The sequence below is a fragment of the Chrysochloris asiatica genome, unplaced genomic scaffold (genome assembly GCF_000296735.1).
Source record: "Chrysochloris asiatica unplaced genomic scaffold, ChrAsi1.0 scaffold00020, whole genome shotgun sequence".
In the NCBI taxonomy this organism is placed as follows: domain Eukaryota; kingdom Metazoa; phylum Chordata; class Mammalia; order Afrosoricida; family Chrysochloridae; genus Chrysochloris; species Chrysochloris asiatica.
The window spans coordinates 17,902,914-17,917,437 of NW_006408538.1; the positions used below are offsets into that span (position 1 = coordinate 17,902,914).

At 39.9% G+C, this 14,524-nt stretch overlaps 1 protein-coding gene across 1 annotated transcript in view; it reads right to left on the bottom strand.

Moving 5' to 3' along the window:
• The window catches only part of TTC18 (tetratricopeptide repeat domain 18), a 116,016-nt gene that overhangs the window by 39,794 nt on the left and 61,698 nt on the right, over positions 1-14,524 (bottom strand). The window contains exons 11-15 of the mRNA XM_006837471.1: positions 14,390-14,481; positions 12,609-12,669; positions 12,080-12,274; positions 9,838-9,969; positions 2,834-2,959 (exon numbers count right to left, since the gene is read on the bottom strand). Of these exons, the coding sequence (XP_006837534.1) occupies positions 2,834-2,959; positions 9,838-9,969; positions 12,080-12,274; positions 12,609-12,669; positions 14,390-14,481 (606 nt within the window). The remainder of the gene's footprint in view (positions 1-2,833; positions 2,960-9,837; positions 9,970-12,079; positions 12,275-12,608; positions 12,670-14,389; positions 14,482-14,524) is intronic.

Here is a 14,524-nt window from a genome sequence, read left to right on the forward strand (position 1 = left end):
TAATGAAACAAGCTATATGAATGGTTGAATGTGAAGCTTATGATGTGCCCTGTAAACTTTCACTCAATCCAAAATAAAAACATTTAATTAAAAAAAAAAAAAAGACATTATACAGGAAGAAATCAAAAGGTCATTTAAAAGACAGGAAAGGAAGAATGGACTAAAATGGTTGTCAGAAGAGACTCTGAAACTTGATCATGAGTATACAGAGGCTAAAGCAACTGGAAGAAATGATGATGTGAAAGAGCTGAACAGAACATTTCAAAGGGCAGTTCAAGAAGACACAGTATTATAATGAAATATGCAAAGACCTAGAGTTAGAAAACCAAAAGGGAAGAACATGCTCAGCATTTCTCAAGCTGAAAGAACTGAAGAAAAAAATTTAAGGCTCAACTTGAAACACTGAAGGATTCTTTGGGCAAAATATTGAAAGATACAGGAAGCATCAAGATGAAAGTAATACAGTCATTAGACCAAAAAGAAATGGTCGATGTTTAACCATTTCAAGAATGGTTAACCAGATGTTTAACCAGATCAAGAATCAATGGTACTGAAGGATCAAGTCCAAACTGCATTGAAGGCACTGGCAAAAAAACAAGGCTCCAGGAATTGATGGAACACAAATTGAAATGTTTTAACACACTGATGCCACCTTGGAGGAGCTCACTCAGCTACGCCAAAAAAGTAGAAAGACAGCTACCTGGACAACTAACTGAAAGAGATGCATATTTGTGCCCACTGCAAAGAAAAGTGACCCAAAGGAATGCAGAAACCATCCAACAATATAATTAATATCATACAAGTAAAATTTTGCTGAAGAAAATGAAAAAATGGTTGCAGCAGTATATCAACAAGAAGCTGCCAGAAATTCAAGCTGGATTCAGAAGAGGACGTGAAACAAGGGATATCATTGCTTATGTCAGATGGCTCTCGCTACAAGCAGAGAATACAAGAAAATACTTGTGCTTTTTTCTGACTATGCAAAGGCATTCTGATGTGTGGATTATAACAAACTATGGATAACATTGCAAAAATGGGTATTCCAGAACACTTAACTGTGCTCATGAAGAACCTGTACATAGACCAAGAGAAAGTTGTTTGAAAAGAACAAGGGGACATTGAATGATTTAAAGTCAACAACTTGCTGTAGACATTTTTGTACAGGTATTTGCTTAAACATATGATTTCATTTATTTAAATGGCTTATGATGTTGAATATCTTTTCTTCAAATGCTTTATGATGTTGAATAATTTTCAAATGCTTTATGATGTTGAATATATTTTCATGTGCTTATTTGTCATCCTGATTATCCTGATGTCCTCTTGAGTGAAGTGTCTGTTGAAATTCTTTTTTTAATATACAATTTAACTGTTGTTGACAATATAGAGAACAAAACATACACCAATTCAACAGTTTCTACATGAACCACTTTAGTGACACTGATTGCATTCTTCAACTTCTGTAGCCATTTTCACCCTCCTTTCTGAGTTGTTCCTCCCCATTATCATATACTCAAGTGTCCCTAAGGATCTCGATATAATTTTATGAGTTGCTGTTGTCAATTTGAATGCATATAGATAGTTCTTAAAAGAGCAAGGCAGACATTTTTTACTAGTTAAGCTAAACTACCGTTGGATTTTAAGAAGACTTCAGAGGATATTTTTGGTTTCACATTTAAAGATTATTTGCAGTCAATAATCTCAGGGGTTCATCTAACCTTTATGGCTCCAGGAAGTCTGGAGTCCATGAGAGTTTGTAATTCTGTTCTGCACCTTCCCCCTTTTGATGTAAGATTCTAAAGAATCTTTGATCAAAATACTCAGTAATGGTGGCCAGGTACCATCCAGTTCTTCTGGTCTCATGGCAAGAGAGGCAGTTAGCTACACATTCCATATCCTCCTCAGACTCCTGACTCTCCATCTTCTTCTGTTGTTCCAGGTGAATAGACACTAATTGTTGTGGCTTGGATGGCAACTTACAAGCTTTTAAGATCCCCAGAAGACATATGGAACTAGGAGGCACTAAACTTGTTATCAGATCATTTATCTGTTCAAATTCTTGATCCATTTTTAAAAATCAATTGTTTAATTATTACTGAATTTAGGAAGTTCTCTATGATCTGGTTACAAATCCTTTGTTGGAGATATGTCTTGAAAATATTTCTCCTAATTTGCAGCTTTCTTTTTCTTGTTCCTGACAGTGTTATTAAAGAAACAAAAACTTAAAATTTATTAAATGTTTCTGGATCATCCCTTTGGTGTCACATCTAAAAACTCTGCCTAATCTCAAGTCACAAAGACTTTTCTCCTGTTTTCTTCTAAACATTTAAATCGTTTCATGTTTTACATTTAGATTTACAATAGATTTTTAGTTAATTTTCACATAAAGTACAAAGCTTAGGTTAATTTTTAAAATTATTCTAATACCATTTGTTGACAAACTTATCTGTTATCAATTGAATTCCTGTCATACATCTGTCAAAAATCAAATGACTATATTTGTGTGGGTCTATTTCTGGATTCAGGGAGTCCTGGTGTGATGCTGTGGGATAAGCACTGGACTACAAGGTTGGTTTGAATTGCAAGGTCAGAGGTTCAAACTCACCAGTTGCTCCTCTGAAACTCTATAGAGGGTCGCAATGAATAGGAACCGACTCAATGGCACTTACCACCAACAACAACAACACATTTCTGGACTCTAACTGGTATTTTTATCTATGTGTCTACCAGGTCACCAATCAGGTTGGAGTTTAAGTAGCAAAAAACTACAGTTTATCATACCCATGTTGCACAAATAAAAGTAATATCAATCACTGGGAAGCTATTTAATTACCTTTTCATAATACACAGCTGCCATTTCAAAATTCTCGTTGACTTCTGCTTCATAGGCAAAGAGCCGGAGCTGTTCACTGCTCGTATAAATGCTTGAAGTGGCACGTTGGAAGTCATCTGGCATGACCTTCTCAACATCAGCGACGTTAAACAAACAAAATGAAGCAATTACAAGGAGGGAATTCTTTATAATAAGAGGTTGAATCTGAGACTAAGTCATGGGGCCTAAAGTTATATTAAAGTTTCTTACAAACTTGTGGTTGAGAGAGAATAATAACAGTCTAAACCCATAAACTAATGCACTGGAATGCAAGATCAGTTTGAACCGCAAAATCATCAGTTCAAGCTCACCAGCTGCTCTTCCGAAACTCTACACAGGATTGCTATTGACTCGACAGCACATAACAAAAACAACAACAAAGTCTATAAAAGTGAATAAAAATTGCTTAGGGATGAAAATGTTGTGCTCAACCCACAGGGCAGTCAGAGTCATTAAGCAGGCCACCTCTGACTTCACACTTCACTGTCTTTGGTGTATACCACAAAAATATTTTCTATGTGCCATGCCATGAAAAGGAATCCTGACTGTAGGCAGGAATGTGGCACTGTAGGATAAGCACTGGACTGCTCACCTCAGGATCAGTGGTTAAAACCCACCCTCAATCCTCAGAAACCCTATGACATTTTACAAAGCAACAATATGGCACGCAAAAGGTTGGCAAGCACTGGCTAGAGTCTTCAAACATCAAGAGCTAGCAGAATAAGGGGAAACTTTTGAAGGTCAGGTCTATACTCTGAGTGAGATACAGACTAATAGACCTTACAAAGGAGACATTTTAGAAACAGGTCTGGTAGCGTAATGGTTACGAATTGGGCTGGTAATCTCAGGGTCAGCAGTTCGAAACTACCTGCGGGAATACAGGAGAAAGATAAGGCTTTCTGCTCCCGTACAGATGTATAGCCTCAGAAACCCTGTACAGGGTCGCGATGGGTCGAAATCAACTCGACAGCACTTAACAACAACAACAGAAAGATAAGAGGAAAATCAGAACTATGTTCTCTATACCTAGGTGGGAAAGGAGGTCTGGTGTCATCAGTAATCTCTTGAGCTACAGGTTATAACTAAGGAAGGACTCCCTTGAATAGTCTTTAATTACAAGTAAAACAGTATCAGTGAAAGTGTAACAAGTACACTTTCGAGGGAATGTGGGCAAGTCAAATATGAACTGGAGCACAGACAGCTTCTACTCACTGATGAATGCCTGTGTATTGTACTCTTTCAGATATGCAGCTCTATATTCCTTCAGAAACACATTCCTATGCCCAAACAAAAAATATTACACTTCCAAACCCACTATCAGAACCCAAAGTCCAAGGCTTCACCTTTTTGCCCCTTGTTACTAGCTGCTCCAACTTATGACAACCTTATGTATACCAGAAAACAAAAGTTGCCCCGACCTGTGCTAACCTCCTGATTGGTGGTACCCTAAAACCACTGACTTCACTGAAACTTTTATTCTAACAGGTCCATCATTTCCTAAACTGATCAGTTTGAACCTCATGACTACTCTCAAACTACTTTCACCCAGTGCATTCAAATAGAAGGCATTCTGTCCTCATGTGCCTGTGTTATTGTTACTAGGTACCGTCAAGGTGGCTCCAACCCATAGCAACCCTATGTACAACGGAACGAAACCATCTTCACAATTGTTGTTACTCTTGAGCCCATTGCTACTGCCAATCCATCCTGGAAACCTTCCTCTTTTTCACTGACACTCCACTTAAGCTAGCATGATGTCCTTCTCCAGGGGTTGGTCTCTCTTAATAATATGTCTGAAGTATGAGAGACAAATTCTCATCATCCTGGCTTCTAAGGAGCATTCTGACTGTATTTTTCCAATACAGATTTGTTTGTTCTTTTGGCAGTCCATAGCACTTTCAATATTTTTCTCCAACACCATACCTCAAATGCATCAACTCTTCTTCAGTCTCCCTTATTCACTGTCCAACTTTCACGTGTACATGAGGCTCTTAATATAATCCATCTTCTTGGATTATTTGCTCAGCATACAGACTGAGTAAGTATGGTGAAAGAACACAGCCCTGGCACACACCTTTCCTGATTTTAAACCATTCAGTATGTTCTTTTCCTGTTTGAATGACTGCCTCTTGGTCTATGTACAGATTCCCATGAGTACTTACTTAAGTGTTCTGGAATACCCATTCTTCACAATGTTACCCATACCTTGTCATGATCCACACAGTCAAAAGTCAATAAAGGTCACATAAACATCTTTCTGCGATTCTGTTTTCAGTCAAGATTGATCTGACATCAGCAATGATATTCCTAGTTCCACGTCCTCTTCTGAATTCAACTTGAATTTCTGGCAGGTCTTTGTTGATTACTGCTGCAGCCATTTTTTAATTTTCTTCAGCAAAATTTTACTTGTATGTGATATTAATGATACTGTTTGATGATTTCCACATTCTGTTGGGTCACCTTTCTTTGCAATAGGCACAAACAGATTTCTTCCAATTGGTTGGCCAGGTCTTCCAAATTTCTTGACACAGATGAGTGAGCGCCTTCAGTACTGCATCAGTTTGTTGGAAGATTTCCATTTATATTCCATCAATTTCTGGAGCCTTGTTTTTTGCCAATACCTTCAGAGCAGCTTCTTCCTTCAGTACCATTGGTTCTTGATTATATGCTACCTCTTGAAATGGTTGAACATTGACTATTCCTAATTGGTATAATGACTTTCATATTCTTTTGATGCTTTCTGAAAAATTAAACATTTTGCCCATGGAGTTCTTCAATATTGCAAGTTGAGGCTTGAATGTTTTCTTCAGTTCTCTCAACTTGAGGAGTGTTCGCCATGTTCTTCCCTTTTGGTTTTCTAACTCTAGGACTTTGCTCTTTTGTTCTTTGGTCATTAGTGTCTAACGCATCAAATCTGCTCTTGAGATGGTCTCTAAATTCAGGTGGGATATGTTGAAGATAACATTTTGGCTCTCATGGACTCATTTTAGTATTCTTCAGCTTCAGCCTGCATTTTTGCACATAAGCAATGAAAGGTCTGTTCCACAATTGGCCCATGGCCTTATTTTGGCTGACAATATTGAGTTTTCCCACCATTTCTCCCCATTGATGTAGTAGTCAATTTGGTTCCTGTGTATTCCATTTGGTGAGGTCCATATACATAATAGTATTTGCAATTTAAAATGGTATTTGCAATTAATAAATAATTTGCAAAATTCTATCATGCAATCTCCAGCATCATTTCTATCACCAAGTTCATATTTGTCAACCACAGATTCTTCTTCTTTTTTCCCCAACCTTTGCATTCCAGCCACTAGTATTAATTAATACATTTTGATTGCATGTTTCATCAGTTTCAGACGGAAGAAGTTGGTAGAATTCTTCAATTTCATCATCACTGGCTCTAGTGGTTGATGTGTAATTTGAATAATAGTTGCATTAACTGGTGTTCATTGTAGGTGTAAGGAACCCTCGTAGCCTAGTGGGTTACACACTGGGCTGTTAACTGAAATGTCAGCATTTCAAATCTACCAGTCGCTCTGTAGAGATAAATGAGGCTTTCTGTTCCTGTAAAGATTTACGACCTCAGAAACCCTAGACAAGGTCACTATCGGTAAAAACTGACTCAGCAGCACACAACCACCACTACCTTGTAGGTGTATGGATATTATCCTATCAGAGAGAGCGTTGTACTTCAAGATAGATCTGAAATGTTCTTTTTGATGAATACTATAGCATTCCTCTAGGATTTGTCACTCTGAGCATAGTAAACCATATGACTCCCAGATTCTGAATGCCCAATACCTGTCCATTTCAGCTCACTAATGCCTTGAATATCCATCTTTATGTGTTCCATTTACATTTTGGCAACATCCAATTTTCTCGATTCATACTTTGTACATACCTTGTTCTGATTATTAATAGATGTTTACAGCTGTTTCTCCCCATTTTAAGTTATAACCCATCAGCAAATTCAGGTCCCGAAAGTATTACTCCTTTTGAGTCATCATGGTCAACTTTACTTTGAGGAGGCAGCTCTTTCCTATTCCTATTTTGAGTGTCTTCCAACCTGAGGGACTCACCTTCTGGCACTATATCTAACAATATTCTGGTGCTAATCATAATGTTTTAATTTTCTGGCACAATAACTATGTTCCACTGCTATTCATAAGGTTTTCAGTGGCTGAACATTCAAAAGTAGTCCATCTCTCCTTCTTCTTAGTCTGCCTTAGGCTGGAAGCTGTGCTGAAACCTGTCCATGCTGGGTGACCCTGATGGTATTTAAAATACTGGTGCGATAGCTTCCAGCATCAGAGCCACCACCGTGGGACAAACTGACAGACATGCTGTGGGCTCATGTGCCTAAGAAACCCCAGATTAAACCAATCTGATTTCTTTACAAGCTGTTAACTGGTCCTAAGGAAAACTACACAGACATGGGGACATCTGAGCTTCCACAGACTTTTTGGGATTCGATGTTAGCTGAAGCCTTTAATACAACTCAGCAATGTATGTATTTGCCTTTGTTCAATAACATATTGTATTTTCCTATGCAATGTCAAAATGTTCTTCTCTTCAACTTTTCATTGAACTGTTATTCTCTTCACTTCCAATGAAGACCTTACTTCACAGAGGAGACAGGAATTAGGCAAAAATGTTCCTCAACTTTTGAATCCTAGCTATTTTATCTATTTCTACATCCACGGAATCACTTGCATTTTAGTTTCAGTGTAAGAGGACTAATAAAATTGCTGTGTAAAGATTAACGGCCTCTGTCTGCCAAATCTAATGAAAACTTCAGATTTTGCTTTACTTCATCACATGCCAGTGTTTGACAAAGTTGACCAATTTTTCTTCTTAAAATTCTCTTCTCTTGGCATCTATGTTCTTTCACCTCTAACAATTTCTTATCTTCTTCGTCAATTCTTCTTCTCATAAATCCCATAAGTGCTGGTGTTTTCTAAGGTCCCACTGTACCCCCTCTTCTCTCTTTTACTCATGTCTTTCTCAGGCAATTTTATCTTGTGCCACAGTTTTCACCACCATGCAATGCTCACAGCTTCCAAATGTCATCTCTAGGTCGGATCTCCCTCTTCAACAATACCCCACTGGAGTGTTTGTTCAGTATGTAATTCAACTTCATCTCCTTCCCACAGATGTGTTCCTACTGTAGTTCTTATCCTAGTTAATGGTACTATCAGCTACCCAGTCATAAAGCCTTAAAATAAGAATCTTTGACTCCTCTTTGTCCTTCCCAGGCAGATGTCACCACTTTGCCCATGTGTAACCCATCCTCCATATTGCTATCAGGGTGTTCTTGTAAAGTAGCAATCCGATCATATTACATCCAGCTTAAAATAATTACATTCATTGCTCCCTACCACTTATCAGGAGTCCTGGTGTGGCGCTGTGTGTTAATGCATTAGACTGCAAGTTCGGTTTGAACTGCAAGGTCGGTGGTTCAAGCTCACCAGCTGCTCCTCAGAAACTCTACACAGGGTCACTATGAGTCAGTACCAACTCCACAGCACTTAACAGCAATCACCACTTATGAGAAAGAAATACAAAATATCTTTGTATAGCATACAAGGCCTCTCTCCATACTCCCAGCTCCTCCATTAGGAACTTCATCTCCTAGTTCTCTGCCCCAAAATCTTCTCCTGAACTATTTTCAATTTCTGTATACTCTTCCAATCTTCAAACCTTTGTGTTATTCCCTGTGACTCAAATGTTCTGCACTTCCACCTGGAAAACCTCTTTGCAAAATTACAGGTGCAGCTCAAACCACAGCTCTTCAGTGAATTTTTCCTTGAAAGGTCCCCAAAGAGAGTACACCTTTTTTTTTTTTTTTTTTTCCCCATTTAGCATCTCCTAGCCTATAGACCCACCTCACTGTGCTGCAGTTATTTGTATTTTGTGCTGGTCCCTTCTATTAGAAAGGGACTCCTTAGAGGCATGGTGGTGGTGGTGGTGGTGGTGGTAATGTGCTGTGGAATTGTTTTTGACTCAGAGCAACCCTGTACAGGGTTTCTGAGGCTGTAATCTTTACGGGAGCAGAAAGCCTCATCTTTCTCCCGTGGAACCGCTGGTAGTTTCGAACTGCTGACTGAGATTAGCAGCCTGACTATAACCACTACACGATCAGAGCTCCTTCCTTAGGGGCATAGACAAAAATAATTCCCATCTCACATTGCAACTCTCAGCTGCTGTCCACCATCCTAAATACCCCAAAGCAGGATTATTCTCCTAATCCTGACATACTGGCCACTCCTGATCTACCTCTTCCAAAAAGGCTAAATCAGGTGAAAGAAGTGATGGTGGTAGAGAAGAAAAACAAGTGAAAGAAAAATCAACTTGAACAGAGGCTCTAAGGAGGTATAGCAGGTTACAGACAGAAAGAGAGACTTAGATTTTGTCACTGCATCCAAATAAACCAGGAGGATACAAGCAATGAGTAACTGAAGGCAAGACGCCATCTGTGTGTATATAAGCAGCTAAGTGGGTAGGAAAACAGAATGCCAGTCAGGTGGCAAAAAGGCACATTTAAGTATTGTTCTCAGTTAGGCATCTTATCTGAAAACTCAGTTTTTTCTTTTTCTTACTGTCTATCTTGAAGGAAAAAAATGAAAATCTCACATGTTCACAGAAGAAAGAGCAAGTTAATTTTTGTTTCACAATTTCCATAGCCAATTGTGACAATTCCATATTTCTGACAGTTCAGAAATGTGTTTTCTTGGAAGATAAATGAGCATGCTTCCTTGTCCTACCCAGAGTTAGCCGTGGAATTGAAACAGTATTTCAGTCATCTTTGTGATTTTAGGGCCTACCATACAGCCAACTTCTCACTAATGTTTGCTGAATGAATGAAGAAACAAAAGAGGCAAGCAAGGAAGACAGGACTCATCCACAAAAGAACCCGCTGCTCTCTGGGTCAAAGGCAGGGCTGTCACTTCACAGGCACTCACCTGGTTTAGGACCACGTGCATCTGATCCACCAAGAACACATAGAGCTCACTGATAAATGTCTGCAGTTCCTCCTGGTTTTCAAACGATGTTGTCTTCAAGTACTTCTCTCTCACAATCTTTACCACAGCATGCTGCAAGATGCACAGAACATACACAGTTTGGCACCACGCTCACAGCACAATATGACTGGGACTTGGGCTTCTGGTCAAAGGTTCACTGAAAACTCAGAAGGTGACTAGGTTCTCTCGTGGTGACTGTCAGCTCTCTGATCTTCTCCAAGTCAGCAAACTCACCCTGACTTATTCCTTGGCTTCCCCATTTTCACTAAGAGGGATAATGTAGGGCTGATATACTGTGTGAAGAGAGTCATCAACCCAAAGAAAACCTCAGCATTATATCTATGCATTTTCTCTCAGGATGACCACACGCGTCAAGGGAGAAAGGCTGGCTATGAGAGTCAGAGGCTAGAATTCCGGTTTTAGTCCTGCCTCTGTACAATCTTATAAATTAATTTTCACTTTAGTAATTCAGCTTCCTCATTTGATAAAGGGTTCGATATTTCTAGTATTACTGTCTTACTTCAAGGTAACAGAGAAGCCAAAAAAGATAGCAAGTGAAAAGTGTAAAACGCTGTACAAATGTAAACAGAGTTTGTCACTAAGTCCAGGTCAGCTTTTTCACCCTAAGCAAACACTATTGCTAGGTTTTAGACCATGTCTATATCCATGTCTGTATCATTAAATCTCATGAGAAACTAAGGCTCTGAGAGGTAAAGTCACTTGCCCCAGGCCTCCCAGTTAATGAAGACGGGACCAGAAAATAAACTGTCTATATCACCCACTGAGAATAGCATCTTGCTTCCATAAGCATGCGCTGTGTTTGACTTTATTCTTCCCACTTGCGGCCTTTGTGCCTGTTTAGCGCAGCAGAAGGAATGTAGTGGCTGTGCGCAGAGGGCAGGGCCTGTGTGGTGAAGAATGCGAGCTCGGGAGCCACACCACCGGAGTCTGTCTACTGCCTTGGAACCTTGACTAGCTGTGTGACCCTGGGCAAATGATTTACCCTCCATATATCTCATTTCTCCATCTGTAAACTGGGGCTACCAAACTCACATGGTGGTTGTGAGGATTAAATTAGTAAAGATGGAAGTATGTAGAAAGTGCCTGGCATGTAATAACCGCTCAACAGAAGTTTGCTGTTGTTAGTTCTTGGTTGTCATCAAGCGGGCTCCTATCTAGGGCAGCCCCCTGCACAACAGAACAAAATGCTCCTTGGACCTGGGCCATCTTCCAGTGGTTGGTATGCACCAGTCCATTGCTGTGGCCACTGTGAGTTGAGTGCCTTCCGACCGCGGGCTCATTTTTCAGCGCTACATTAGGCGCGGCGGGCTAATGTACTGGACTGCAAAATCGCTTGGAACTGTTGACCCTCTACAGGGTTGCTATGGGCTGGAACCAACTCAACAGCACTTAATAACAATAACAACATCAGGCGATCCTTTGGAAGTATAGCCTCAGGTCTTTACTCCTAGTCTAAGCCTGCCAGCTCTAGGGTCACCTGTCCACCATGGTGACCCTAGTTTTCAAAAACAAGCTGCACAGCTTCCAGCATCATAGCAACATGCAAGTTACCAGAGAATGGCAGTTGACAGATGGATGGTGGCAATAATGTTAACCCTATTAGTCAATAAACTCTTACGGAATAAACACTGCATGAATGTTAGTGCCGGTCTGGACTTGAGAAAGGTTCAAACTAAAAGACAGAGATGGTAAGTTACATCGCACTGGGTGCAGGATTTCTGCCCCTAGAGCAACATGAAATCTGGCCCAGAATCTGGCCTAACTCCAAGTGGAAAATTAGGTTGTTAAAAGCTCACACTCAGAATGGATACTGAACCATCCCAAGACTCTATACCAGTGAAGCTGCTTCTGAAACTGCATCAAAGAGAACATAGTCCTTCACACCAACAATGACAAAGGTGGGAGCGTAGCTGGGCATTTGTTGTTGTTGTTGTTGTTGAGTGCCGTTGAGTCAGTTTCATAGTGACCCTGCATTGGGTTTCCAAGGAGTGGCTTGGTGAATTTGAACTAATGATCTTATGTTTCAAACTGACCTTTTGGTCCAGTGCTTTACCCCACAGGACTCCAGGATAAAAATGAAAAGTTTAACTGGGTATATAGATAAGGCGCTCAATAACAACAAAAATAAGACAACCATGGAATAATGAAAGAAACGTTTTGCCTTGAGTTGCTCTTTGAAAGCAAAGTATTTTCCAGAGCAGTTTAGTTCGTAGTTGAGCTGGCACTTCTGGTCTTCCATGGTTTCGCTGTCCATTTCATTCTCCAGTTGGGCCACCTCTTTCCCAAACAGCCTGTAGTATTCATCCAGGATGGCTCTGGAAATGTTCTTAATCTGCATGTGGTAGTCACTCACCGCCTAGGAAAAAACATCCAAAAGGGGTTGGGGAATATCTAGTAAAGAGACCTCAAAGAAGTCAGGAGTGTGGATTCGACTCTGAACTGAGTTCTATGTTTATTAACATTTAGGGATAAACTGTCCTTTTCAGAGACTGCCAGCCAAACATGAAACACTGTAACCTTGTCACTGCATGTCACTAGTCATAAAGGGAATCGGGAATGAAAATATGTGTAGCTTCAAATAACTTCTCCTACCTGCCGGAAAACAATACTTATGAATCCAAAGTTTACAGTCTAAATGCACAAACTCCATAGCCCATAGGTTAGCGTTCCACCTGGGCTCTAGCACTTGCCTTCTGAGCGCCTCCTGTACGACGGGTAAGAGGAGGTCTTGGAGGAATCATTTCCTTGACCCTGTATCAGAAAAAAAATTGAATTACTGTCTGCAGATTTACATTTGCACAAGACCTTTCTTAGGGGGCATGTCTGGGTGGATTCGAACTGTCAGTCTTTCAATTGTTGCTGTTAAGTGTGGTCGAATTGGTTCGACTCATCACAACCCTGTATAGGGTTTCCTAGAAGCGGCTGGTGGGTTTGAACCACTGACCTTGAAGTTAGCAGGCCAGTGCTTATCATACAGTGCTACCCCAGGACTCCGACCTTTCAGTTAGCAGCTGAATATATTAACCATTTGCACCACCCAGGGACATGTGTCCTCCTAAAATACTTTTTATTTCTGTAATATCAGCAGTGCTAGTCCTCATTTCCTTTCTGGTTTTAGAAATTTGAGGCTTTTCTCTGTTTCTTTTTATCAATCTAGCTAAATGTTGGTTCATTTTATTGATTTTTTAAAAAAATTTATTGATCTTTTTTTAAAAAAAAAAAATCTTCATATACCATACATGTCACTCATTTAAAGTGTACAATGCAGTGGCTTTTAATATATTCACAGAAGTGTGCACCATCACCACAACTAATTTAAGAATGTTACTATCACACCCAAAAAGAAACCCAATACCCATCAGCATTCACTCCTTAATTCTTTCCAATATCCCATCCCCTATCTGTAAGTCACTACTGAGCTACTTTCTGTCTCTACTGATCTGCCTGCTCTGGACATTCCATACAAATGGAATAAACAGTATGTGATCTTTATGTCCACTTCTTTCATTAGCTCATGTTGTCAAGTCCAGCCTCAGCTACAGAGTCCTGCTTTCCACCCCAGGACATCAACCCCAGCACGTATATGTGTGTGCTGTTGTGAAGTGCCATCGAGTCAGTTCTGACTCATAATGACCCTGTATAGGGTTTCCAAGAAGCGGCTGGTGGGTTTGAACCACCAACCTTGAGGTTAACAGCCCAGTGCTGATCCTATAGCACCATACTTATAGCATGTTCCAATCAGCACTTCATTCCTTTTTACTGGCAAATATTATTCTATTATATGGATATATGTCATATTTTGTGTATCAATTCGGCATTTGATGGTCATTTGAGCAAATTTTTCTTAATGCAGGTTCAAATTCACCAGCTGCTCCTTGGAAAGCCTGTGCAGGGTCACTATGAGTGGGAACCGACTCAACAGCACATAACAACAACAGCAGTAGTAAAAGGTTAATGGTAGGTCTGTTGGCATAGTAGGTAAAGCATTGGGCTGCTAACCACAAGCTCAGCTGTTCAAACCCACCACCTGCTCCAAGGGCAAATGAGGAGGCTGTCTGTTCCTGTAAAGATTTACAGTCTTGGAAACCCTATGGAGTGGTTCCACTCAGTGGCACTTAGAGAGAGAGAAGGGCAGATGCTCAAATGTTAGCAGTGAGCAGGAAAGCTGAGTGTTTTTATCTACAAGGCGACTTCAAGAAGTTCATGGACAAATGGAATGAAAAGATAACAGAATTTTTCCATGAACTTTCTGAAGCCCTCTCAGACTTTTTTCCGATATTTAAAATTTCTTTTAAGTGCATACTGCTTTTGTAGTAAGAAACTATAAAAGAAATTTCACCTGAAAAAAAAAAAACTCCAGAAACTTGTCTGCTACTTATAGCAAGGGAAATTACATTTGTAGGGAAAAAAATCTACTTCCTTGTATCTACGTCATTTTTGCAAAACAAGTATGAGCACCATTTCTACATACCTTTTGGCTAGCTCCTCTGGCATACGCTTTGGAACCAAGGCTTTGTCTAGCTGAATCTCCAACACGAGGTATGTCCCTGCTTCTAAATATTGCTGTAAAGACAGTTTTCTCTAATTAATTTTTTTATGATTTTTT